This window comes from Penicillium cinerascens (genome assembly GCF_028974065.1).
Source record: "Penicillium cinerascens strain IBT 15544 chromosome Unknown scaffold_4_segment0_segment1, whole genome shotgun sequence".
In the NCBI taxonomy this organism is placed as follows: Eukaryota; Fungi; Ascomycota; class Eurotiomycetes; order Eurotiales; family Aspergillaceae; genus Penicillium; species Penicillium cinerascens.
Window position 1 is genome coordinate 2,083,809 of NW_026695298.1, and position 25,960 is coordinate 2,109,768.

The following is a 25,960-nucleotide window of genomic DNA, read 5'->3' on the forward strand; positions in this document are numbered from 1 at the left end:
ACCCCGTTGCATCCTGATATTCGACCTCAATCACATGTGTGAGTTCAAACGAGCTGGCCCGAGACGTCTGTAAAAATGCTCGGTCGACGCTCAGTTGCAGCAAGCTTGGCATGATAGTCCGCATCTGTATTCCATTCTCTTGGAATACGCCAGAACAAGACCCGCAGGCCTTGTTTATCCAACTCTTCTATTTCTCCCAGCAAACACTCCCAAAGGTCCCTATTCTTGACCGGTGCTCCAACTCTCGTCGTCTAGTCTCGCCGTAGCCATCCACGTATCCAGGATGTGATACCCTCGACAACGTATTCAGAGTCTGTCGCAATCACTAGACGATCGAAACCTTCTCCAGGCCAGTACCGGAATCGCAAAGCTGCAATGACGGCGCGCAGTTCTGCGCGGTTGCTTGTTTGCGGGTGGAGTTCGCCGGTAGGCCCTTCTCTCTCAAGAGGAAAGCGACAAGAGTTGACACCCCCGGCTTGCACGAGGGGCTTGAAAACGAAGCTGCAACCAGCTACGGCATTCGCCTCGCCGTTGTTCAGACACGAACCATCCGTATAGATGAGGAACGTTGCGGGGTCGGTTTGACGAATGAACCGCCGTACGGGTGATATAGCTTTGGTACTGATACAGGCGGGAAAAGCGACTGCGGTGTAGCTTTGTCATTGGGGGGGATGGCCTTTGTAGGAATAAGGCGTCCCGTGCCGACTCTGAGAGTATTAACGAGGCCTGCAGGACCTTCATTCATGTCCTCGGAAGACAGTGTATCATCAGACGCATCGCTTTCGTCCACGTCTTCATCTTCGGTGTCGGTATCTTCCATGAAGCTGTAATCGACACAGCAGCCTCCGCAGATTACGAAGCCGTGCGTGTGACACACTAGGCGACCATCGGGAAGTGTAACAGGGTAATCTGGACGCCAGGTCATCTTGTTTGAATCGGTAAATGAAACAGTCCAGATGTAGACAGCGGGAGACGACGTGCGTGGTAGAGGATGATTGAGTCTGGTACGTAATGCGCGCTTGTTGGTGAAGATGTGGGAAAAGAAAGGCGGTCGAGTGAAGCCCCGAGTGGAACATGCACATGACCCGCATCATCTATATAGTTCGGTTCGTCCCGGCTTCAAGATACATTGCTTCAAATCGTCTTCCTGGAAGAGAGTTAAATAGGCCACGGTGAGAGTACTCACAGCGTGTTCATCTACTCGATGGAAGTCCCGGGCAGCCTCAATGGAACTTGGGCGGGTTCAGGCTAAAATAAAACCAATGTCAATGACCAAAAGGCGAGATGGCAATGATGAGTTCGGTCAACGACTAACAAGGTACTACTGATGCTGCAGCAAAATGTAATACGTTGCATTTTTTGGCTCGTATGAAATCGTCAAGAATCATCAAGACCTGCTTGTTTTGGCCGTGGGGAACTCCCTGGAACTAAGTGCGAGAGAACCATGCACGAATTAAGACATCGTCAATGGATAGTAACAGTCATGAGAAATCGTTCGACACAAAACCTCCCACGCATACCAATATCGTCATTAGATAACGAGAAAACAATAACCCCCGAATAGGACGCCAGATGCATTGCACGAAAAACACTACACAACCGTGTACTTTGTGATAATGTCGTAACTCGAAGCGACAACTCCTCGTCCGACTATATACTAGACAGTACCGGGGGTTCCGTTCCCGGAAGCAGCATCCGTTGAGCCGCGTCGGTGGAAGGGGTTCTGGAAAACCTTGCGCATCGCGTTCGTGATACTGTTCTTCCGTCTTGTCTGGCTTGGGGCATCGGACGAGGCCGCCTTGGGGACGGAGGCGTCGTCTTGGAGGACAATCGATGTAACGGCTGGTTTGGGCGGCCATTGTCCATCTGCTTTCCAGCCTTGGACCATGGCCTTGGTGAGATCGGCTAGGTTGACTGGCACAGTGGGGGTCATGCCCTGCACGACGACTTTGGTGTAGATAGAGGGGTAGATTGCGGGGCCGATGGTTGCGCGGATGGGGTTTTCGGAGGAGATGAAAGGGGGGGCGACGGGGATGAGAGGCTCATCGAGCTCTTCCTCATCCTCTTCCGGGTCACTGTCGTTGATGGCTGGGAATGTCGTCAGGTGGGAAGGGTCATTGGACACCTGTGCGTCGGGTTCGGTGATGCTGGTCTCTGTGGATTCCTTGCGCTTTTCGTCGTCTGGAGCGGTAGATTGCCCTTCTTCCTGCTCTTGCCGACGCTGGGATTCTTCAATCCTCTCCTTTTCTGAGATAGAAAGCGATCTTTCAATTGTGGTTGCCAAGCCAGGCCCTTCGGCGGCTTCGCCATGAGATTTTTGCTGCAAGGGCGGGGTTATCCCCGCACCGGTGTCAACGCCAGAATCAACGCCGTCGACAGAAGATTGGTCCTGGATCGAAGCATCCAGCTTGCGCTTCTGCTCCTTAGCTCGAATTTGTCGTCGTGTCCGAGCCCCAGACCATGCATCCCGTCGTGCCATCCACATTCGCATCCCCTCATTCCACGCCATCTCCTCATCCATCTGGCGGCGTCGTCTGCGCCGCCGCTCAATCGCAGTGTCTGCTGCTGCTTTCCCTCCGGAGGGTGACTCCGAATCGGAGTCGTCCGATGATTGTGGTTCGAGCTCGGAGCCCGAGCTGTCAAATTCGCGGCATCGCCATTCGCTCACTTGTCGGTTTTGGTAGAGGGTGCCCGTGGAAGAAGTAGATGAGGACGACGTGGGGCGGGTAGCTTCGGAGCTGGTGGAGGGCACGAATTCCCAGTCATTACGGACGGCGTCGCGGACGAACCGTTTCGCTTCGCGAATGGCCGTGTCGCGTGAGTCGCCGGGCATGGCTGGGGTTGTGGGGTCGGAATTTTTTGCCGTTGCAGGCGTGCAGGACGGTGGAAGCAGGAGGGTGTGGTCGGCGCGCACTCGTTTCGTCGCGGGATCAGGCCGGGGCATAAAAATCCCTCTCGACCACCAGTGAAGAAAAGAAGCTCGAGAGGCGGGTGGAGACGGATGCGATGTCATCGGGGCACGTGCCCTCCCTTCGCGGGCGACACCAAAAGTTGGGTATGAGATCGCTTTGTTGGTAACAAGCAATGTTGTGTTTGAGTGATTGATGATCAGACAAAAGGCTGGGAAGTTAAAGTGCTTTGTCTTCAGTTCGATCGTGTGGTGTGACGGCGGTGGACATGCAGTAGTGGAGGTGCTTCTCGATGATCTATACCCGGCTCAGACTTGTTTCCAGTGATGTGCCCCCAAAGTTACATCCCGCTGGGCTCTCACTTCGTAGAACTCGGAAATTTCAAACCAAAAGAAGTAGAAACGTGTTTTGTATTTTAGTTCTATTGATTTGTGCAGATATCGCGTACCTATGGCTGCTAACTCATCCCTGTTGATCAAGATATAAGACAACACTATCTGATATCATACCTTGCAGGCTTCTTCATTCGAGTAGCTGAGGATGGCCGAGTAAGCCAAGAGTTCCTAACTAGCTATATGGAGACGATCCCCAGTAAATTTATTGAGCCAAAAAAAACGCCCGAACATCAATAAGATAGTTTAGTTTAATGGTTACATTACCATCGGAGAATTTATCTATAGCGTTTGATAAAGTTGGAGTTTGTCAACACCCTATTGGGATCGAACTATTATCGAATGAGGTATCACAGTTTATGGAGGTAACACTGATATCAGCCCCTGCGTTGACAGAGCAGCGATGTCCTAGTTTAAAAGGTACCTGCAAGACCCCGCAATGCCCTAAACGAGGCAACAATTCCGCTTGACAAGATAATGAAGACTTTTTATTCTCTTGAGCTGCTCGATGGAAGGGCCTGATATGAACATTTTGAAAACTAATGGTTATGTGATTACCCAATGAGAGTTGGACCTGAATTTCTTTCCTGGAACATGTTCAACCCAGAGACGCCTATCCAATCTCATCGTCCGAACGGTTCAAGCCAAGCCAAAACATCGCCATGCAGATCTTCCCTCTTGTTTTTTGGACTTGTCAGGACAAGAATAAGCTGCTAACTCCAAGGTTCTGAGTTTTTTTTAAGGTTCCTGAAAAGTATTCATCGCCTATCGGGTCCTCGGGATGCATCTCGGGTCTGGAAATATATAGATCGCCAAAAACCTTATACTCAGTCCACAAATTATGACACAAAAGCCGAGACAATTTTTTTTTCCTCCCTCCAATACAGCACGTGTGAACCCGTGTGTGAACAGTCCGGAGGTTCTAAAGAGAGCGCTTGTAATGCAAACACGTCTGTATTTACCCTTTATTGGTACATGTCTATCGTATCGTTAATGGTACACGGGGGAGCCTCGGTGGATAAATTTGATCCAGAGAACCTTGGAGTACATCCCCCAAATCTATAACCACAGAAATCAAGAGCGCACACGCGCGTTATCCACCACAGGCTCCTCACCGGCCGTGGAGAAACCCCACCCGGGAGCCTTCTTACGCCGACCCTTCCGATCACCGTACTGCTCGTCGAACTTCCGAATAGCAGACAAAGACGACATATCCTCGCTGATCGATGCGCTGATTTCCTCCATTCCTCGCTCGAAATGAGCCAATGTCAGCGTGCGACGCTCCGGGTACTGATAGGGCTCATCGCCTTGGTGTTGCGCGGCGGCGGCGTTCTCCTCGCGCACGCAAGCCAGTGCAGCGGCAACGGACAGGTTTTTCAGATCGGAGCCGGAGTATAGAGGGGTGCGTTTAGCTAGCTCAGCGAGGTCGACGGAGGGATCGACTTGTTCTTCTTTGAGGTGGATCTTCAGGATCGAGTGGCGGTCTTCTTCTGTTGGGAGGTCCACAAGGAGTCTGCGAGGAAGACGACGCAGAACGGCGTCATCGAGGTCGAAGGGTCGGTTGGTTGCGACCATAATGAAGGCCGATAGGTCGTTCATTCCGTCCCATTCGCGCAGGAACTGGTTAATCAGTTCGCGGTGTGAGGTACGACTGCTAGCTCCTGTGCGTGAACAGAAGATGGCATCGGCTTCGTCGATGAATACTACGCATGGGCTCAGTTTCTTGGCCAGTGTAAAGATCGCTTTCACGTTCTTCTCGCCTTCACCGACATACATGTCGTATACCTCGGATCCGCTGACTTCGAGAACGGTCGCCCCACTCTCGCGAGCAACAGCCTTGGCAAGCAGCGTCTTACCAGTGCCTGGAGGTCCGTAGAGAAGGAGACCTGGGATCTTGTCGGTGGCCAAGACACCGTAGGTGAACGCCTCCGGACGGATCAGTGACAAGGAAGTCAGAGTCTTGAGGGCGTCGACAGTCTCGGGCGGGACATGAACGTCGGAGAAAGTGGTGCGGATGCTCTTTGCATCCACAACGCCATTGAGCAGCTTCTTCTCGTGGTTGTTACAGGTCTTGCGCAGGGAGGCTAGTAATTGCTCTCGGCTTTGGTCGACAGGGGCATCTGTCGACCTGGGGGATTTCTCCTGTAACCAGTCGCTTGTAACTCGATCACCATTATCCATTAGCTCGATGCCTTGTCGGATGTGTTCGAAGCCAAAGGCTTCATCGGATTCTGCACTGCCTAGTGCTAGAGTTGAAACCCAGTGCACCTGGTTATAGGACCAAAATCGCTCTCTGATGCCGGATTTCTTGACAGTCGATGGATCCAGTGGCCAGGCGCTGTCAAGCAAAATATGATCTTTGGAGGCAGAAGAAGTCTCGCTGAGCCGGTAGCGCAGCATCATCTGGAGATGACGAATGTTTATATCCATTGTACGGTTCTTCTCATCCTCTGCAAAGGTTTTTTCAACGGCCCTTGCAGACATGGCGGGGGTAATCACCAGAGTCTTCGAGAAGTTGTCGTCAAAGACATTTTGCAATAACCTCGAGCCATCTTGTGCAGAAGAATGACGGAGATCTTGAGACGTGCTGCCGACAAGCAAAACTCTTGATCCTGTACGCCTCCAATCTTGGATAACCTTCTGCAAGAGGGCAATCATCCTCGCTCCCTCCCTGGTACTCTGAATTTCGCGATAATCCTGAATGTGCACAATTGTGTCTCGGGCCAGTACCGCATTGCTAGCACCCGACTCGGATGCCCCGTCTGTTTCAGGAGGGGCAGGTTTTGGTGATTTATCAGCCGGGGAAATGAGCTCGTTCATGAGACCGGCCCAGCGTTGTTCCACACCTTGACCGAGATTTCGCATGGCGCTCGGATCGTGGTCCTGTTGACCATTGATTGATGCAACGAGTGATTTCAACCCCATCCAATTAGGGAGCGGAATGTCGCCTGAATCCCTGCTCGCCTCAATGGTAATGAAGCGAGGGGTGCTAACCTCGGCGCGAATGCCTTGAGCAGCAGCAATCTCTGAGATGTCTTCGTCGCCATCTTCGCCCTCTCCAGACTCGGGCCAAGCCATGACTGGGGGTCGGTAAACCTCATAACCAAGGGAGCGAATGGCCGACGAGGCACCAGATTCAGTAAGGTCGAGCTCACTGAACAGTATGGCGATATCTTGGGCATTTAGTGTGACCAGATGCGTATCCAATTCATGGGCCAGCCGCTTCACCACTGCATCCAAGAATGTGATACCATTATTGCCTGGATACTGAAGTACGAGGTGAGACTTTTTCGCTGGGGGTTCGTTCGCATACTGGGTAGATGGTAGTCTTAGACCAGCTTTGACTGATGCCCGCAATTCATCCCACGTTGCATCTGCTAGAGCATATCGGTTGTCTGAGCCCGTCGGTTCGGTCGATGAGGGGTCGTTGCCATCGCCGCCTAAAGATTGCTCTCCTTTTGATGCGCCGTCCGACTCCGGGACCAACTTCGCCTTCACAATTTCAACCTGATGCTGATGGTGTACCGCAGCTTGATCCTCAGGACTTCGATTCACCGTGTTTCGTCGAAGAAACCACTCGGGAATTGCTGGCGTTGGCGAGGACTTTTTGTCTTGCTTCGATATCCTGTTTCTCATGGCTCTGCGCACGGCGGAGCCATGTGGTCTTGAAACAGGCTTACTGGTCTGGTCGGCGACGGAGGCAGGCAAGGAGCCATTGTTCGCAAGAATATCGTCGACATTCGACGAACGGTAGTCATCGACAACATTTTCGGGAGGTGTTGTACCGTCATGTGGATCGTTCGGGGCGGAAAGCCACCGTCGCGACAAGTGGAAAGGTCGCGAGGTGAGCGCGGGATAGCGGCGTCGAGCGATGAATCGACAAGGGCGCGCGACAGACAGCCGGAACAGTGGCATTGACGGATACATCCGGGGCACGAGATGCCACCGGAATCGAAGATGCGGTATCACGGAAAGCAGGTTACTGCATTGGCCGCGAAAGACGTGCGGATCCAGACGCCAGGCGCCTCCGCGGGAGAAATATACGATCACGTGATATGTCAAAAAATCGAGCGCATGGAAATACAGGCATGCAGTCTCGAGAAGGGTAAAATTACTTGGTTCTAACATGAGCATGGATTTCAAAGGGAGCCTTTATCCGAGTCTACAACCTGAATTCGCCTCGTGAGACAGTCGCTACGCTAAGAGTGATCTTCGGCCAGGATTACAATAAAGTTTGCGGATAATTACGGTGTGGAAGCTACGACACAATTACAGCGAGGTCAAAGAGTTAATGATCAATTGACGTGGTTCCATTCACAACTATAGTATATAATATATAAGGGAGCAGGCCATGCCAAGGTCGATCGAGAATCGGCGGTTCACCTGATGCGAAAGTTGGGTCAGCCCACGTCTCACGCAATTTGCAATGCGATATTCGATTGACAATTGAAATGGTTCTCAGACAAAATATACTGGCAAGTAGCAGACCAACCGGGAAAGGAAGGTCCGAATTATCTCGTCATGGTCGATTTGGTGGATAAAGAAGTAAAAAAGGATTGTCATCCTTGAACCAGAGGAAGGGAAAAAAACACATGAGACTTACCAGATGCGAATAAGCCGCACAGACAGGCTGTTAGTGGCGAGATTCAGTAGACGATCATACGATATGATGACAACAATGGAGAGTTCTCTCATCATCAAGAGAGAAGTCTCCCCATGAAGTCTTCGGTATCGAAGCAGATGTGAAGACGAAGAAGCGGAAACGAAAAAAAAAAACGCGCTGAAATACACGGACGTCACGTGACACAGAGAAGCGGCTTAGCGCGGCACCTTTGCAATCGCAGCCAGCGAGAAAATAAGACTCAGGGTGAAAGGGGAAAAAAAAAGAGGCGATATCTTGATCGTGACGGAAATCAGATCATCTCGATCATCGTGGTGACCTCTGTCTGTTGTTTACCCCCCTATCATCAGCCCATCGCGTTGTCTGTTCGGTTACATCCTCCACTCTCGGAGCCGGATCCTCCGTCCCCAGTTTCCTCTTCGCTCCCACCGGGCGATCATCTTTCTTTCCTCTCATGGGCGATCGCGACTGTCCCTGTCCCCTATAACCCCAACTCATCGGCCCTGGACTCGGGCTTCGCTGTGTGAGTTGTTCTCCTACTTTTGGAGGCCCAGCCCCTCCACGCCTCCCTATTATCTTCCACCTCTCGTTTCCCCCCCCCCCAACTTCGACTCCCTCTTATCAACCCGTACTCCCCACCAGCACTAACCGGCTGGTCTATAGGAGAACGAGGCCTGCATTGAGGCGAAGCGAAGTTTAGGCTGAGGTCCCGATCGATGCTTCAGCCTTGCGCGTCTACTGGATCCTTAGTCGCCTGGGCCTCCACTCCGAAACGCTGAGAAAGCGGTCTGTAGTCTTCAGGCGCGCGACTCCTATAAACCTACCTCCCCAGGTCGCTTCCTCGCCGCCGTCGCGGTACTTCGCCGTACAACCCCTCCACTCCGTGGTGAATCCTGTCGCAATGATGATGGCGCAACCATTCGCTGCCCACCAAGGCATCCCACAGCATGGCTTACCCCCGGGTCATCATCCAATGCCCGGCCAACACCCAAATGCCGGTCACCCCGGGCCTGGCATGGTACAGCAAATGCATCCTGGAGTTTCCGCGCCAGGAGGACCCCAAGTGAGCCAGGCGGGTCCGATGATGGGTGGGATGCCTCCGGGCGCTGGGACCGCGGGTCCCGGCGGTCCCATGCCCAATGCCCACGCTATGTCCCATCTGAATCCCGCGCAGGCGCAACATATGTTTCAGCAACAGGCATTCTCTCAAAATTGTGAGTTACTTCTATACATCTCGCTTGGTCTTGCTATCGCCGTTACGCACGCGCGCCTGCTTGGCACCAGCCATCAATCCGCGGCCTTACAGGCTCTTTTCATGGCGTCCGAGCCAACATTACTTCCGGGCGCATGCTAATTTTTTGTTCAACTGCCAGATGCGAACAATCCCCAGTTAATGCACCAGCAGCAGATGATGCGGCAGCATATGATTCTCCAGCAACGGCAGCAAGCCCAAGCGCAACAGCAACAGCAACAACAACAGCAACAGCAACAGCAACAGCAACAGCACGGCCTCCCTGTATCATTACCCAATGGAACCCAAGGCCTTAATGCTGCCCAGCTGGCTCAGATGCAGGCCAACCCTGGAATGCGACCGGTCAACCTGATGCACCTTCAGGGTCAGGTACCCCACGGTCAACCGCAAAACCTCCAGCAGCAACAGATGTTCGCTCTCCAGCAGGCGCAAGCACAGCAGCAAGCGCAGCAGGCTCAGGCAAACAATGGACAGCCCGGCCAACATACTCCGCAGCGTGGTTCCGCCCAACCTCCCAACATGCACGAGGCCCAGGTTGGGACTCCTCAGTCTCAGCATGGCCCACCACAGAGTGGTACACCTCAACCGAGACAGCCCTCTCAACCCCCGTCGTCCCAACCCCCACAGTCACAGGGCCCACCGCAAGCTCATGGTACGCCGAACCCTCAGTCACAGCAATTGCCGCATGGCCAGCAGCCAGGTCAACAGCCAGGCCAGTCGGGTCCCCAGTCGCAGCCTCAAGGTGCTCAGGGCCAACCGGGTCAGACATCTGGCCCGCCAAACCCGCAGGCCCTGGCGGCTCAGGAGGCTCAATTGAAAGCACAGCAGCATCAAAATGCTCTGATGATGCAAAGAATGGCCCGACCGAGTGGTCAATCGATCTTATATCTTCACGCCTATGCTGAAAACTTGAGCAGTTTCCAGGTATGAAACGAAAATGAAACGAAACTGTTGGCGTTTCTGAAAAACGAACCTTGCTGATCAATCATTCAGAGTCGAAACGAGACAGCCGACCTTATTTACTGGAACAGCTTTGTCGAGCGATTCTATTCGCCCGGTGGTGTTCTGCGACAGGGCGTCTGGAACCCTCAGACTGGATCGAAGCAGTTTGAGATCACGACACCCGCACTGGCTCGGTATTACCTGACCCAATTCTCCAGTGGCATCCGCCAGATCCAAATGGTTGTGGAAGGTGCCCGTGAGCGGGAATTGCCGAATGGAGGACACATCGTCGAGAGCCCTCGAACCTCTTTCATCTACTGGTTTACGAATGATTGCCAAGTATGGTCTCTAATTCCAAAACGCAGTTGGACAATTAGCTAACGGCCGTTTTGTAGCTTTTCACAAACGGACAACTACGGGCTTCATTTGGCATGGACAACAAACTCGAGATGCTCGATATCACAGTTACAAGCCACAACGAGTTTATTCCACGAAGCATTGCTCAGTCACTGGAGGCTTCGGAGCTGAAGCAGAGCCCCAAGGCTTCCAAGAACGCTGCGAAGCGGACACAAAAGCAGGCTCAGTCCCCATCGCTTCCGGAGTCACTGGTCAACTCTCATGGCGTTACTCTCCCGGTGATGGGATTTTTGGAAGTCGCGGAGACCATCTCTCAGATGCAAATGCTCTTCCACTACTCCCTACAGAATCCGACCTTGTCTCCTCCCGAAGCTCTCCGTAACCTTGTCAATACCCTGCAGACCGTTCCTAACCAAGGATTTGCACCTCCGATGAACCCAGGTATGCAAGGTATGCAAGGTATGCAGAGTATACAGGCAATGCAAGCCATGCAGGGTATGCAAGGTATGCAAGGCATGCAACCCATGCCCACCGCACGCAATCCCAGCATCAATGGTCCTTCGCAGTTTGCCTCGCCTGCCATGGCCCATCTCGGTCTGCCGGGCGCTCAGGGATCACCTCATCTCGGCTCTGCGCACGCAAGTCCGGCTCAAAGCCAGCTTACTGGGCCTCCAGGAATGTCAGGCTCGGTCCATCCATCTCCGGTCGGTGTCAACAACAGCCCTAATGTAGGTGGCAACAAACGCCGCCGGGCAAGCACTGTCAAGATGGAAAACGATGACGTGGGCCCGGAAGTCAATGGCACATCTGCCCCCGGTACGGCCAAGGTCAAGGCTAGCCCTCGAGTGACCAAACGGCAGAAGGGACAAGCCGCCTGATCATGTCGCTTCATTTTTTGATTCCCATTATTTCAAGAGGCAGGGAGCCGGCGTACGATTTTGGATACCTGGGCGAGACGCCATATCCGCCCGTTTGTTTTTGTGTCTATGTTTTTGATACTCAGAAGGATGTTTCCTTCAGCTTTCGGTATTCTGACGATAAAAATCTGCCGTCAATGGGGGCTTAATCGTTGCGTGCCCCTTGACGTTTGTTCGGCACCTGTGACATGATGCTCGTCCCCATCGATCTCCCGATCCACCTTCGACTCTAATGTACTCTATCTCCCTTTCAGCGCTTGTTCAGTTGGCTCGGGATCATCGCCCTTACTTTTTTGCATGCTCGATTTTTGGAACTCTCTTGCCATGTCCCGGGGGTTTTTGACGATTTCTGGATTCTTTGTTTTGCTGTTTCTGACCTTTGGATGAACCGAATCCTTTGATATCCGTGTTGGCGATTGCACTGGCGTCGGGCTTTTTGTTTCCTTGGACCTACGTCTGCGTGCATTGGGGTGGTCCTTTGGGCCCGTAACCTGGGATTTGATGATTTCTCTATACGGGACTCATCGTTCTGCCGCTATATTGACGAATTCATACATATCATACCACTTTGCAACTGTAGACATTGGGAAATGTGCCATTGTAACTTATTTGCAGAATTATACGGACTGTACTTGGAATGCTATTTCGTTACCAACAGTGGAAGTACAGTTGGCCGAGGCGGCGACCTCCGCTCGGCATCGGCCAAGTCTGATGGGTTCTCGGCATTGTTGTTATCGCAGCTTCCCCACCACACCCTTGCTTAACTGCCCCTCCTCGCTCTCTCGGCCACACCTCTTCCAAGATTTTCTCAATTATACCCTTCTTATAATCAAAAGGTCCAGTGAGCATAATGGCCCACTCTCATTCCCACGATGCTGGCGTGAGCCACTCCCACGACGATCCCTTCAACGGCCATGGCCACTCGCACGACATCCTCGATGGACCAGGCTCGTACCTCAACCGTGAGATGCCGCTGATCGAGGGCCGAGACTGGAAGGACCGTGCCTTCACCATTGGAATTGGAGGGTGAGTAGCAAGACCTTGGTTTCTAGATAGATCCGTACACCATACTCCGAACTATAGCACTGACAAGCCCTCAAGACCCGTTGGCTCCGGCAAGACAGCCCTCATGCTAGCACTGTGCCACGCCCTGCGCGACCAATACAACATCGCAGCCGTCACAAATGACATCTTCACACGCGAGGATGCCGAGTTCTTAACCCGCCACAAAGCCCTCGCACCCTCGCGTATCCGCGCCATCGAAACAGGCGGCTGCCCCCACGCCGCTGTCCGCGAAGACATCAGCGCAAACCTCCTCGCTCTGCAGAACCTGCAGAGACAATTCTCCACCGACCTGCTGCTCATCGAGTCCGGCGGTGATAATTTGGCTGCAAACTACTCGCGCGAGCTGGCTGATTTCATCATCTATGTGATCGATGTTGCTGGTGGTGACAAGGTGCCTAGGAAGGGTGGTCCGGGTATCACGGGCTCGGATCTATTGGTAGTTAACAAGATTGATCTTGCTGAGGCTGTGGGTGCGGATTTGAAGGTTATGGAGAGGGATGCGGCGAAGATGCGGGAGGATGGACCGACTGTCTTTGCGGTTGTTAAGCATGGGAAGGGTATGGATCACATTGTGAATTTGATTATTAGTGCTTGGAAGGGGAGTGGTGCTTATGATCTGAGTCTGCAGCGGTGGAAGGAGGGTGCACCGCGTGGTTCGGGGAGCCTTGATGCGTAGATGTACCGGGGATTGATGGTCATATATTCAGACGCCATAAAATAATGATGGTACATAGGTACTAGCTTTTCCGGTCCAAAGATTCTATACACATGAGTTCCTCCAACGCCTGAAATGCAGCTACATAGCTTGCTCTCCAATATCAAAAAGCCACAGGGCTGGGTATCTGGATAGCTGTCCGACGCTCGAGAGACGAGCAAACGCAAGAAACGTATTAAGAGTCCTTCTTGGCGAATCTCCCCAGAGCAGGTCCAAGCTCCTCGCGCTCCTGACGAAGTTTGTTCTTGTGACGCTCGGCGTGCTCCTTGCGCAGAGCTTCGGCCTTGAGTCGCTTCTCGTCGATGACATTGCCGCGACCCTTCTTGCGGAGGTACTTGCGCAGCGCGCTGTTGCGACCACGGCCGCGGTTCTTGAGCTTCTCCATGTGGTCCTGAGGCTTGTGGTCGGGGTTGCGCTCTTCTTGACGCTTCTTGTCGCTGATCGTATCGAGCTTGCCGATGACATCGGGGTCCAGCGAGATCATATCCGGCTGAAGCTTGGTGAGCAGAGAGTGCACCTCGGCCTCCTGTCGCTGGTGAGCATTCTCGTAAGGGTTCGCCTCCAGCGAGTCAAAGTTGGGCTCGCCGGCACCAGGGACCAGAATACTGGCGAATCCTTGGTCGTGGGTGACGCCCAGAATGTCCTCATATGGGCACCAGCGCATGTTCTCGATGCGTTGGCCATCCCCACCCCATGCCATGTAGGGGCTGTCCACCTTGCCCTGGTCGGCGAGGGCGGCGTCGAAAAGACCCCGCCACACACTGACCTGAGTGCCCCAGCCGACGGCAGTCAGGCCGCGGTCACTGATTGCGACTGATGCTCCGGGCTGGTAGGTCGAGTACGAGTGGACTTCTCGGAACATGCGAATGTCCCAGACGTTCATCCTTTGGTCCTGGCCAGTCGACACCATGTACCGGCCCTGGCGGTCAATTGCGAGCGAGCGGACGGGCCCCTTGTGCACCATTGCCTTGACAAGGGCTGTTTGAGAGTTGGGAGACCATAATGTCACTGTTCCGTTCTGGTGCCCGACGTGGAGAATGGCGTTGTGAGGATTCTGGCAGAGAGCTGTCGGACGGCCCAACCGGGTGGGCAACTCGGCGACGGTTTGGCCGATCGAGGTGTCGGTGTATTTCAGGTAGCCGCTGATGCCCTATACATAAATCATTCGTTAGAGGATTTGGTGACAGACAATCGAGATCGAAGGTACTCACAACACTGGCCAGAAGATAGTGGTAGGGCAGGAATTCGAGATAGAGAGGCTCCAAATGCTTGCTAAGACAGTGCAACTCTGTTCCTTGGTGGTCATAGATGTAGACATATTTCTTCTGAGCAACTGCAAAGAACTGGTTGTTGTGCAGCCAGCGCGCATCGCGGACCGTCTCGTTCAGATTCAGCTCACATCCCAATTTGCCATCGCGCCAGTCCATCGTTGCGACATGGCCCTTCCGTCCCGCCAGCAGCAAGTTGCGTCCGTTTCGAGTGTAGTCCGCGCGATAGGGGCCGAAATCATTGAGGCGCAGCTCAAATCCTTTCTTTGCCGTTTCAATTCCAACGCTTTCCTTGATCTCATCTTGGCGAACTTTGTATGTCCGTTCAAGCTCACCCTCGGGCTCAAGGAAGCCTGCATCGTGCTCGAGAAGGATCTCTGAATCCTTAGCCTGAAGAACAGCTTGTTTTTGTTTCGCTTCTTGCGCCTGGAGTGTCGAGCGGAGCTTCTTGTTTCGAATGGCCTTGGTCGAGACTGCTTTGCCGCGCCCATAGGCTTTCTGGGCTTCAATCAGTCGTTGCTTAGCCGCACGATCTTCAGCCGTCATGACAGCCTGTTTCGAACCCGAGTCGGCCATTTTCGAGAATGTACTGGCTGTTTTTTGACGTGGGAAAATCGCTGGTCGAGCCGCGGAGAAAAAGCGAAATCTAAAAAATTGCGCCAAGACTTGCTCTCACCGCTCGCTTATCCTCCACTGGCGAATTTTGTTTTCTTATCGCCATTTTTTTTTCTATCTGCGTGGGATTCCCTCGATCTCAGTGTTCTTTGATTTTAGATCCGAGTATCCCAAGAGTCTTATATTCCCTTCAATCTGGCCTCCCTCCCATATCGTTTTAAAGGGTCCAGTGCCAACATGGCGCCCACCCAAACGGTGCACCACCACCGCAACACCACCAAGGTTACCCAAAAGCCTTTCAAGACCAAGCATGCGTCTAAAAGTGCTCTGAAGGATCAGGCCAAGGGTGAGTAAATGTTGAAATATGGAGCATCACATATCGCACAGTCATATACTAAATTCCTTCAGGCAAAATCGAGTCGGAGCGGGGCACTCGCAAAACCCCCCACCAACAGCTCAAGTCGAAACTCGATCGCCGCAACCAGGCCCGCCAGAGACAACAATTGAAGCATCAGCAGAGGATCCAGGAGACTAGCATCTTCACTGGCCAAAATGGAGCGCCCCGCCACGTCGCTATCGTCCCGCTGTCCGTCGATATCGATATCCCCGCCACGATCCAAGCTTTGAACGAGAGTGTAGACGTCTCTTGCGCTGTTTCTATCGATGGACCTACCCGTGTGCGAGTTGATAGGTTCCGTCAGAGCTTGCTCTATATCCCGGCCAAGTATGACCTGATGAATGCTCTGGATGTGTGCCGCATGGCCGACTTTGTGGTCCTGGTAGTATCGTCAGAGATGGAAGTGGAGGAAGAGGGCGAGCTGCTCTTGCGATCAATTGAGAGCCAGGGTATCTCCAACGTTATCACAGTTGTTCAGGGTCTTGACAAGGTGAACCCAGCCAAGAAGCGCCCGCAAGTGGCTTCTTCGCTTAAGTCTTTCGTCAACCATTTCTTCCCGGCTGTGGAGAAGGTCATGTCGCTCGATTCGCGACAAGAATGCTCTAATGCGATCCGGTCTCTTTGCACAGCGACCCCTAAGGGAATCCGCTGGCGTGATGAGCGTAGCTGGATGCTCGTTGAGAGCGTGCAGTGGCCGGAGGCCGATGCTGAAGTGGTTGATAACGTTGTCATCACCGGTATCGTTCGTGGAAAGGGTCTGAAGGCCGACAGAATTGCACATATCCCAGGCTGGGGTGACTTCCAGATCGGTTCGATCACATCAGCTCCTTTGCCCACCAAGGGCAAGCGTGACGATGCGATGAACGTGGACACCGACGAATCCAACCAGGTCCTTGACGGCCCCAGCGCGGACCAGGACGACATGGCCACTATTGCCCCGGAGGAGATTGAAATGGAGGATGACGACATGGTTTCGATGGCCGACACAGAGAAGAAGGGTGTCCTTCTCGACGACCACCACTACTTCTCGGACGATGACTCTCACATTCCCCCGACGCCCAAGCGTTTGCCCAAGGGTACCTCAACATACCAGTCCGCTTGGTATCTCGAGGACGTTTCGGACTCCGGATCTGATCTGGAGGATGAGGATGATCAGGATATGGAAATGGACACCGCCGGCGCGCCTGAAGACGGTGTTTTCCCCGACAACCACGACGCTATGACGGAAGGCGGCCCCTCCGAGTACCCTCAGTCAGAGATGTTCCTTGACCCGTCACCCGAGGACGAGGCTCAGGAGCTAGCGGATTACCGCGCTAGCCGCAAAACCGAGGCCGAGGAGGACCTTGAATTCCCCGACGAAATCGAATTGCACCCTAACGCTCTTGCGAGAGAACGTCTTGCTCGTTTCCGTGGCTTGAAGAACATGAAGATCAGTCCCTGGGAGACATCCGAGGACCGACCCTTCGAGCCTGAGGACTGGCGGCGGTTGTTGCAGTTCGGTGACTACAAGAGTATCAAGAACCGTGTCGTTCGTGAAGCCCTTGTCGGTGGTGTTAACCCGGGTATTCGTGTGGACATCCACCTTCGCGCGGTGCCATCCGCACTCCGCCACAAGGCCCAGCCGCTCTCCCTATTCTCTCTCTTGCGCCACGAGCACAAGAACACCGTGGTCAACGTCAACATGACCCTGAATGGCAGCGTCGAGAAGCCGCTCAAAGCCAAGGAGGAGCTCGTTGTGCAGTGCGGAGCCCGCCGCATGGTGGTCAAGCCTGTCTTCTCCGCCGCTGACAACACCCCCAACAACGTGCACAAGTTCGACCGTTACTTGCACCCAGGCCGCAGCGCTATCGCCACATGGATTGGACCCATGACCTGGGGCGCCGTCCCTATCCTTGTCTTCAGAAACAAACAAGCTGAAGAGGACCCTGAGATCCTCGACTCCGCGGACACCAAGCAGGAGCAGGAGCCTCTAGATATGAACCGCCTGGAGCTGATCGGTACCGGCACTGTAGTTGCACCGGACCCCAAGCGTGTCATTGCCAAGCGTGCCATCCTCACGGGTCACCCATACAAAATCCACAAGAAGGTCGTCACCATCCGGTATATGTTCTTCAACCAAGAGGATGTCGCCTGGTTCAAGGCTCTGCAGCTTTGGACTCGCCGTGGCCGCAGCGGTTACATCAAGGAGAGTCTTGGTACCCACGGTTACTTCAAGGCTACCTTCGACGCAAAGATCAACCCCCAGGATTCGGTTGGCATCAGTTTGTACAAGCGTGTCTTCCCTCGCCCGGCAATTGCTCTGGAGGCTTACGGCGCATAAATCGGTGTTGGTAACCCCGATGTAAGAGATGGATGAACGATACTCGGATACATCAGATGATGAGAGCAGTTCCTGGCCGGAGTGCCTGTCATGACACAACCCCCAAAAGTATATAGAGGTATTTCCTAATGAATTACGAGATTTCTTCTTACATCTTACGTCCCAAGGTGATCGTGAAGTCGGGGTGAGCCCAACCAAGCTCATCTAAACATTCATTTCATCGAAATGCCCACTCTACTGGAGACATCACCAAACCTCCAAGGCTCGTATTTATTTCCAAGCCAAGCAAACAAGAAACTATAATGTGCCAGGTCTAACAAGGTGATCATTACTCTCCATCTCGACCTATCTGTTCCGACCGGACTGCACTAGAGCGCCTCTTTTCAATAGATAGAAAAATTGGCGGTTGGAAGTTATTGTTGCAGATATTATCGCCGGTTGGCAAAGCATGTATTCCTTGGGTTCATACAATGTTTTGATCGATTTTAAACCTAACAACCCCGCCAATAACAGCCCGCCACGTAGTAATAGCTGTACATGCCCCGCAACCCTCGTTAAACAGTCACTGGATTGGTTCTAGCCGCCCAAGCGATAGGTGCAACCTTCTAGTCAAATCCACGTTCCCGGTTGATTCCCCCAGGGCTTGATAGAGGTACGCAGCATCTGATTCCGTCTGCCATTCATCTGCCATACAGGATGGATCGAAATCAGCTTCACTAATGTTTTCCCAGTATGCTTGGATGGACCTCCTAGTAAATTGGTCCTTTATATAAACGCTATAGTTCCTGGGAACGAGAGGATGTTCTCCTGGTTAGGGCATTGGAGAGAAGGTCTTATCTTTACTGTGGCGAATGAAGATTGCGGTGGAGAGTAAGAGAGATCGCAAAACATAAGATAATTTTAGTCAAGGATCACGATTCCAAAGGCATAGACACAGTCGCAGTTCCAATCTTTTTGCCCTTGCTACTCAGCACAACCACCTCTTGGCCATCCTCCAGGGCCTCGGGATTAACTAGGACAATTTGTGCCTGACTCGTTGTATCTAATTAGATCTGATTAGCATCTCCCGTCGGTTCTACACGGCTCGATAATGAGGCGGTAGGGATGTGGGATTTTAGGTCCTACCAATAGCAGTGCCACCTTCATTACGGCTAGAAAAGCGTACAGAAGCTTTAAAGCTCTTGCCGTCCATCGGGTTAGGAGTAGCCGGTGGCGGAGTGGTCAGTACACTACCCCGCTTGACATCTGTAGTGTCAACCCCCCTAAGCGCCAGCGTGACTCGACTATAAACCGTGTCATGATCCTTTACCTCTTCGTTATTTAAGACTCTTGTACACATCGTGCGACGTCTGGTGCCCCATCGAAGGATGTCGAGCACGTCCCCTGCCTTCACCGAACCGCGTTCCACTTTCCCAATAACACATGTTCCAACACCGCGCACAGGAGTAGAATGCTCGACTGTAAGGAAGAAGTCGGCTGCTCGAATAGATCCGATCAGTAAGGATTATTAGCTGCTGGGGGTGTATATTTCAAAAGTTACCTTGAGTAGAAGCAGCTGGAGTACCGGCCATCATTTGAATACAAGCGAAAAAATTCAGGTTGCAAATTTGAGCAGTATGACCTGGTGCATAAGTTGTGGAGAAGGTTAATCTAAAGAGGAGGGAGGCTTTAAAGCAGAAGGGACATGGAGGGGGACTTATTTTATATGTACCCTTAAAACTTTAAAGACTTAGGTTTGACGACTCTTGATTGGTAAATAGTTGCGGTATTACGGTATAGGTAGGTAGAGCGACCACTAACGCAGTTCTTTATACCCCATCAAACTTCGAATTCCTTTTTCAGTCTGGCCTTTTCCCTGATTATAGCCTTTAAGGTGATTGTATCACTATCAAAGGTTTGGTAAGTCTAATTTAACTCGCTAACCACTTCGATACTGGAGATGCTTGCACCTTGCGAGTTATCGTCATCTGCTAGTCGCCGGAAGAAGCTCACCGTATGTTTGTTGCCTCCAAAAGCCGAAGTCATACGGCTTTCTTCGAATTTATGAGCTAGCCTTATGGCCCTCGAAAATTAGCTCGTGCAATGAATATGTGCATAAAATAGCAGCCTGATCGAGAGTGCGGACGACGCAGTAGTGTCGAGAATTGGGTAGAAATGCCCTAACCTTCCTATCTACCACTTCCAAGCCAGCGATCCACCTGAAGATAGAATGACGATATTTGGAGAATACCCCTCTGCTAAGGGTTCAACAGTGGCCTTTTCAAGCTTGTTCGTTGTTGAAACATAGATATCTGAGTCACCGAAAGTGAGGGTGTCTTAGCGTTGATAGCTGTTCATGCGACATTATCTTCTGGCGGCCATGCCACTAATTTGTCTTGGGTGGTTATGTGTTTCAGCGAACTTTCTCTATGTCTAGAGCGTTTCTAATCCACGGATGATCTTCAATTTGAAACCCGGTGTATAGGAATCGCTAATTTAGAACTTCTGAAGGTTTTATAGTTGTCCGACCGAACAATTGAAGTTGAATACACTCATGAAAACCAACTGGAATGCACTTACTAGCGCCGTTTTTCTTCCATAGTAAGCAACAAGCTCTAGCTGGTACACAATGCATCCCACCGCTCTCATGGGGTAGCTTGGCCAATATCTCGCATAATCTTCAAAGTACTTCATTTCAATATTCCTTGCACAGCACGGGGAATCAAGGGCTAAAATAAATTCAATCTCGTCTACGAAAAGTCCTCCTCCGCCTCCTCAATGCTGTTCTTAATCCGCAGCAAGATAGTAGTCTTCCACTTGTCCAGCTTGCTGAGCTGATCGAACTGGAACAGCTTATCGGCGAACTGCTCCTGGTCACTAGCTTCCACGGCCTGGAGCAGGTCAACGAGCAACTGGTGCTCACGGGTTGAGGTAAAGGTAGGATCGATTTCACGGTATGATTCAAGCGCACGGTTGGATTCGACCAGATCCTAAATAGAGTGTGAGCAGCTTGTCGTAGTTGAGGGTTTGGATGAGTTACCTTGGTGGCAAGGTGACATATACCGGCCTTCAAGAAGTAATCTTTCACGGACCACTTCATCAGCTGGTTGTTGATGGACTGGCGGGCGATGCGCTCGTAGTTGTTGATGGCCTTGTAGTAGTCCTCGTTCATCGCGGACAGGTCCGCCACCTTCAGGAAGTGCTTGTTCGCCAGGCTAAAACAGAATCAGACGTTAGCTTCTTCCTTGAAGTAGAGATGCAAAGAATCCATACGCTTCGGCATTATCGCCCTCAAACCACTCCGCAGCCTTCTCATACGCCTCCAGCGCCTTCTTCATATCTCCCAGCTCCACCTCATAAACTTCGGCCAGATACTGCTGCTGAGTCGCCGCGCGGCGCAAGTTTCCACGCAAGACATAGTGTTGAATGGCACTGGAGAGAACACGGGCCGCATCCTCAGGGTCAGACTTGCGGTAGACCTTGAACGCTTCTTGGAGGGTGTTTGCCGCATCGTCGGGCTCGTTGAGGTTCTGCGTCTGGATCTTTGCTGCCTTCTCAAACGTTTGGCCAGCTTCCTTATCTGCTCACAGGTGAACACCGTTCGTCAGCGATCGGAACTGTGAAGCAGGCACACGTGGCGACGCGGGGTGGCTCACTCATTTTCTGTACTCGAAAGGCATTTGCAGCCTGGGTGTAGAGATCGGCGGCGCTTTCATACTTTTCTGTGCGTCCTCCAAACCAGCTAAAGCCGCCGGAGGCGCCCGACAGAGCTTTATCGGCCTGGTTGCTCGCGGGGTGCGAGGCGCTTGTTAGCTATCCCGCCTTTCGTCATTGCCTAGAGGCAAGGTGGGGAAGGGACAGGTCGAGCTCACTTTTTGGAGGAGAACACGGGGATCTTGAGCCATGGCGAGTAGAGATGTGATCACTGTAGAGAATAACCCACAGTTGGTAGAAGGCGACGGGCACGGGGTATGATGGAGAGCATCGATCGGTGGGTCCGAGGCGGTCTGTGAGGGTCAACTCTACTTTACTGCCTGCGCCGACCTTCAACCCGGAGCTCATCCGTAAGCATTCACAGCCTCATTTAAAGCAGGCATTGCTTTACAACATGACGATGGCCTCTTTACAAGCCGGCCAGCGACTATTACGGTCGTTCGCCCGCAATCCCAGTTTCATTCGCCTCTACTCCTCCAAACCTCCAACATCCGACATCGAGTCAATCCTCGCCGAGCCAAGCTGGTCAGTCCGGTCTCTCCTCCCGGACCAATCCTCAGAATCTTCCAAGCCACCAATCACTCCGAAACAACTTCACCATCTCCTTCGCCTCTCAGCTCTCCCGCAACCAGCCAGCGCAGCAGAAGAGCAGTCCATGCTGAAGACCCTCAAATCGCAAATCCATTTCGTGAAAGAGATGCAGAGCGTCGACACAGCAGGAGTCGAGCCCTTGCGCAGCATCCGCGATGAGAGTCCTGCCGCGGTCAAGGAGACGACCATTGGGCTTGATCGACTCAAGGATGCCATCTCTAAAGAACGCGTGACGGGGAGGAGGCGGAGAGTCCAGCGTGTTCAGAATGAACGGAATACTCGTCCAGATGGGTCGGCTTGGGATGGGAATGCCCTCGGGTCAGCATCTAAGACCAAGGGGCCGTATTTCATCGTCGAGACGGGCAGTGGCGGGGTTTCTTAGCTGTCTCGATCCTGCATTTTTGTGTTTCGCTCGCATCGTCTTCGGGCGGACTGTGATACTATACATGTACAATATACTGCAATATACCCCTGAGCAGCTACTTGCCTGCCTTATTCTTTGATCAGCTCGGATCATACATCGTCTTTTTTTGTAAACATCATGTACTTTCCCCCGCAACATTGCAATTCGAATCGATTCTCAGTTCCTGCGAAGGATGGTAGCGCATCTCTACTGCCATGATTGCTTGTGGAAGCAAAACCATGTTTTACAAGGGAGTGGCTGTAACCGCAATTGGTCTCTGCAATGAAGTTGGAAACCAAATTATATGCCGCTAACGACCACACTCGCGCTGAAATACACCAGTGAGTATTTTCTCAAATAGAACCAGGTTGCTGTACGGCGAAACCGACAGTTCGATAAAATGACTCGGTTTTTGAGATACAAGTGCATCACAATTAGGACTGAGAGATGAATGTCGGTTTTGCTTACCGTTCTAAGTTTACACTTCATACAAGGTCAACATGTTCGTCGAGCCTTCATTTCACCTACATACTTTGTTTTGAATCTATGATATACTAGCCTGACGAAGTTCCATATGCATGAAATCAGTATTATTGGCATATCGCGGAGGAAATTCGTTTCGCAAACTGTCACATGAACGACCTCGACGGCCACTCGGGTCAAGTGAAGAGGCAACCAGCTTAATACATTGGGTCCTAATTCCGGATACTCTTATGAACGAGGAACTACTTGCGGAATGAAGACATTCTGTTTCTCTGGAAAGCACCCCGACACTTGCAACTGGTTCTACGAGGGTTGCAGTGACGAAAACACTTATGCCTAAGGCCACCGAGAGGCTCCGGCCTCCGAGCCAAGAACATCCATCCCCTCTCTGCTCCTGTCAACTTCCAATTTCCATCTTCCTAACACTCTGAAAATTTTCTAACAATCCTTACTGCTTTTGTTTCCAAATGTTCAAGAACCTCAAAGAAAAACATGGCAATCTCTTCGAATCCAAGAAGTCCAATGAACCCGCGGAGAGTGAGCGCGGCCAAGATCTGACGTCAATCTTGGACCGTTCCCAGCGGGCCGATCTCACGGTCCTTGTAGCGGAGATCGCGCAATCGATGCGCATTAGAATTCTCGAGATATTTGAGAATACCAAGGAACCGTCCGGAAATGATTCATCTCGGAATCGAAGACCGTCTGGCCAGGACGATGATGGAGCGGCCCCCACGCTGCCTCCCAGGCCAGATGGGGCTAAATCACCGCCGGTTAACAGGAATCAACAAGCGGCGGCAAGAACTGCTAGAGCGAAAGCTCGTGCTAAAGAGAGGACTCTCTCTCACTTTGAAGATTGGAGAGACGCTGTCTTGTTGAGAATTGGCGAGGTTGTCAATAACAGTGACGAGAATGAAGAGGAACAAAGCAAAGAGCCTTCAGATGCCGCCAAATCGAACGATGTTCCCATTGTCGAGGACGAAGAAAGACTGGCGAAGCTTTGCGAAATCTATCATCCCGTGGAATCGCCACTTGCGCGGGTTCCCAAAGCGACAAGACTGCTCATTCTACATTCGCTTCTTCTATTACTGCTCAGCTTGGAGAAGTATAGTGCCTATTCTCGGGTGTTGATGCTTCATGTCGCATCTAGCTTGGGTATAGATATCAACGTGCTGAATGGAGATGAAGTCAAGGTTGCACGTGGGCTTCTCGATACTGCTTTGGCGCTGTCATCACAGCCAGAGGCAAAGCAACAAGTGAAGAAGAGTGATGATTCCCGGAAATGGAAAGTCGGCATTGCCTCAGTTGCCGGTGCCGTGCTGATTGGTGTCACTGGTGGTCTTGCAGCGCCATTGGTCGCAGCTGGCATTGGAACCGTCATGGGTGGATTAGGCCTTGGCGCCACTGCAGCAGCTGGGTTGCTGGGAACCTTAGCGGGAAGCGGCGTCGTTGTTGGAGGGCTTTTTGGTGCCTACGGAGGACGCATGACGGGCAGGATGATGGACAAGTATGCCAAGGAGGTAGACGACTTTGCGTTCATTCCGGTCCGCGGATCGCGGAGCCGGCGGACTGAGAGTGAAAGTGAAGCTGCCAAGCAAGACCATCGACTGCGTGTCACGATTGGTGTTACTGGCTGGGTGAAAGAAGAATCCCACTTCGTTGTCCCCTGGCGAGTCATTGGTGCCGATTCTGAAGTCTTCGCGCTCCGTTGGGAGATGGAGCCGTTAATGAAGCTGGGCAATGCGATTTCCGCATTGGTTACGAGTGCAGCATGGTCTGTCGCCGGGCGAGAAGTCTTGAGCCGCACGATCTTCGCCACAATCATGAGTGCCGTGATGCTTCCGCTGGGTCTGATGAAGGTCGCTGGCATCGTGGATAATCCATTCAGCGTTGCAAAGTCCCGAGCCGATAAAGCAGGTGAAGTCCTGGCAGATGCACTGATCAACAAAGCTCAAGGTGAACGACCGGTGACTCTCATCGGGTATTCCCTGGGCTCCCGCTTGATCTTCTCGTGTCTGCAAAGCTTGTGCAAGAGGAGTGCTTATGGCCTCGTCGAATCAGTTATTCTGATGGGATCACCAACTCCGTCAGATACCGAGTCCTGGCGCCGTATTCGCAGTGTTGTCAGCGGTCGCGTTGTCAATGTCTACTCGGAGAATGACTCCGTGCTTGGATTCCTCTACCGGACTAGCAGTCTCCAACTCGGCGTTGCTGGACTGCAGCCTATTGAAAATGCCCCCGGAGTCGAGAACCTCAACGTGAGCGACATTATCAGTGGACACCTTCGATACCAATTCTTGCTAGGAAGAATCATTAAATCGGTCGGGCTGCAAGATGTTGATGTGAACGAGATCGAACGTGAGGAGCGTGCTCTGGCAGTTGAAGATGAGAAGCTGGAGACAGAGAGGCTCAGGAACGAAAACGAGGCGGGTATAAAGGATCGTGACTCCTCGACTGTCCGCGAGGCTTTGAACAGCCAAGACGGCTTCGGTGAGGAACAGCGGATGGAAAAGCAAATTGAGTCCCAGACTGAAGAGAATATGACCCACCACCGAATTCAGATGATGGATTTGGATGATGAGGATTATTCTTCGCCGTTGGTGGATCATCCGGGAAAGCATGCCGCTCTTTAGATAGACATATTACATCTAGCTGTGGGCGTTAAGTATAGATACAATCATCGAACATGGATTGAAACATCTCGCTAAGCTATTCTAAATGTAAGCATTTCAAATCGCTCTATACTCCAGTCTAAAAAATCCTTCCCTAAAATGTCACATCACACACAGCACAAACAATCAGCCGCGAAATAGGGAATTGTTCCACAACCCCCTTACTGCATCCTTCTCAGTGTCCAAGAAGTCTGCAATTTCTCATACCAATTCTGCCGAAAAATCGGATAATATCATTGTATTTGAATGGCAGCAAGCGGGGTGATGTGGCTGTCAGGGACTCGCACGGGCGCAAATAGCTAGCTACCAGCGCCCCAGCTCCCTGCATCCATGCATCCATGCCCGAACATC

The 25,960-nt window shown here is 52.2% G+C and overlaps 11 protein-coding genes across 11 annotated transcripts; 5 read left to right on the forward strand and 6 right to left on the reverse strand.

The window, feature by feature from the left end:
* Nucleotides 1-251: 251 nt before the first annotated feature.
* Nucleotides 252-925, reverse strand: N7498_009881 (uncharacterized protein; the record flags this gene model as incomplete). Its single annotated transcript, XM_058456937.1, has 2 exons — nucleotides 252-621; nucleotides 645-925. 2 exons carry the CDS (start codon nucleotides 923-925, stop codon nucleotides 252-254), a joined length of 651 nt encoding a protein of 216 aa, XP_058303836.1.
* Nucleotides 926-1,657: 732 nt separating this feature from the next.
* On the reverse strand, nucleotides 1,658-2,833 carry N7498_009882 (DUF4050 domain-containing protein; the record flags this gene model as incomplete). Its single annotated transcript, XM_058456938.1, has 1 exon — nucleotides 1,658-2,833. The coding sequence occupies one exon, from the start codon at nucleotides 2,831-2,833 to the stop codon at nucleotides 1,658-1,660; it is 1,176 nt and encodes a 391-aa protein (XP_058303837.1).
* Nucleotides 2,834-4,375: 1,542 nt separating this feature from the next.
* Nucleotides 4,376-7,216, reverse strand: N7498_009883 (ATP-binding protein; the record flags this gene model as incomplete). Its single annotated transcript, XM_058456939.1, has 1 exon — nucleotides 4,376-7,216. One exon carries the CDS (start codon nucleotides 7,214-7,216, stop codon nucleotides 4,376-4,378), a length of 2,841 nt encoding a protein of 946 aa, XP_058303838.1.
* Nucleotides 7,217-8,759: 1,543 nt separating this feature from the next.
* On the forward strand, nucleotides 8,760-11,351 carry N7498_009884 (LIM domain-binding protein; the record flags this gene model as incomplete). The annotated part of the gene is made up of 4 exons (XM_058456940.1): nucleotides 8,760-9,136; nucleotides 9,296-10,098; nucleotides 10,168-10,455; nucleotides 10,512-11,351. The coding sequence occupies exons 1-4, from the start codon at nucleotides 8,824-8,826 to the stop codon at nucleotides 11,349-11,351; spliced, it is 2,244 nt and encodes a 747-aa protein (XP_058303839.1). The 5' UTR covers nucleotides 8,760-8,823.
* An 889-nt stretch (nucleotides 11,352-12,240) lies between these two features.
* Nucleotides 12,241-13,131, forward strand: N7498_009885 (urease accessory protein UreG; the record flags this gene model as incomplete). The annotated part of the gene is made up of 2 exons (XM_058456941.1): nucleotides 12,241-12,416; nucleotides 12,492-13,131. 2 exons carry the CDS (start codon nucleotides 12,241-12,243, stop codon nucleotides 13,129-13,131), a joined length of 816 nt encoding a protein of 271 aa, XP_058303840.1.
* A 214-nt stretch (nucleotides 13,132-13,345) lies between these two features.
* On the reverse strand, nucleotides 13,346-15,014 carry N7498_009886 (WDR46/Utp7 family protein; the record flags this gene model as incomplete). Its single annotated transcript, XM_058456942.1, has 2 exons — nucleotides 13,346-14,320; nucleotides 14,382-15,014. 2 exons carry the CDS (start codon nucleotides 15,012-15,014, stop codon nucleotides 13,346-13,348), a joined length of 1,608 nt encoding a protein of 535 aa, XP_058303841.1.
* Nucleotides 15,015-15,290: 276 nt separating this feature from the next.
* Nucleotides 15,291-17,770, forward strand: N7498_009887 (small subunit rRNA maturation protein TSR1; the record flags this gene model as incomplete). The annotated part of the gene is made up of 2 exons (XM_058456943.1): nucleotides 15,291-15,399; nucleotides 15,462-17,770. The coding sequence occupies 2 exons, from the start codon at nucleotides 15,291-15,293 to the stop codon at nucleotides 17,768-17,770; spliced, it is 2,418 nt and encodes an 805-aa protein (XP_058303842.1).
* A 911-nt stretch (nucleotides 17,771-18,681) lies between these two features.
* On the reverse strand, nucleotides 18,682-19,341 carry N7498_009888 (P-loop containing nucleoside triphosphate hydrolase protein; the record flags this gene model as incomplete). The annotated part of the gene is made up of 3 exons (XM_058456944.1): nucleotides 18,682-18,798; nucleotides 18,936-19,228; nucleotides 19,311-19,341. The coding sequence occupies 3 exons, from the start codon at nucleotides 19,339-19,341 to the stop codon at nucleotides 18,682-18,684; spliced, it is 441 nt and encodes a 146-aa protein (XP_058303843.1).
* Nucleotides 19,342-20,499: 1,158 nt separating this feature from the next.
* Nucleotides 20,500-21,654, reverse strand: sec17 (alpha-soluble NSF attachment protein SEC17; the record flags this gene model as incomplete). Its single annotated transcript, XM_058456945.1, has 5 exons — nucleotides 20,500-20,739; nucleotides 20,790-20,964; nucleotides 21,023-21,329; nucleotides 21,406-21,529; nucleotides 21,622-21,654. 5 exons carry the CDS (start codon nucleotides 21,652-21,654, stop codon nucleotides 20,500-20,502), a joined length of 879 nt encoding a protein of 292 aa, XP_058303844.1.
* Nucleotides 21,655-21,857: 203 nt separating this feature from the next.
* On the forward strand, nucleotides 21,858-22,436 carry N7498_009890 (DUF726 domain protein; the record flags this gene model as incomplete). The annotated part of the gene is made up of 1 exon (XM_058456946.1): nucleotides 21,858-22,436. One exon carries the CDS (start codon nucleotides 21,858-21,860, stop codon nucleotides 22,434-22,436), a length of 579 nt encoding a protein of 192 aa, XP_058303845.1.
* A 971-nt stretch (nucleotides 22,437-23,407) lies between these two features.
* On the forward strand, nucleotides 23,408-25,570 carry N7498_009891 (DUF726 domain protein; the record flags this gene model as incomplete). Its single annotated transcript, XM_058456947.1, has 1 exon — nucleotides 23,408-25,570. The coding sequence occupies one exon, from the start codon at nucleotides 23,408-23,410 to the stop codon at nucleotides 25,568-25,570; it is 2,163 nt and encodes a 720-aa protein (XP_058303846.1).
* Between the last annotated feature and the right edge of the window lie 390 nt (nucleotides 25,571-25,960).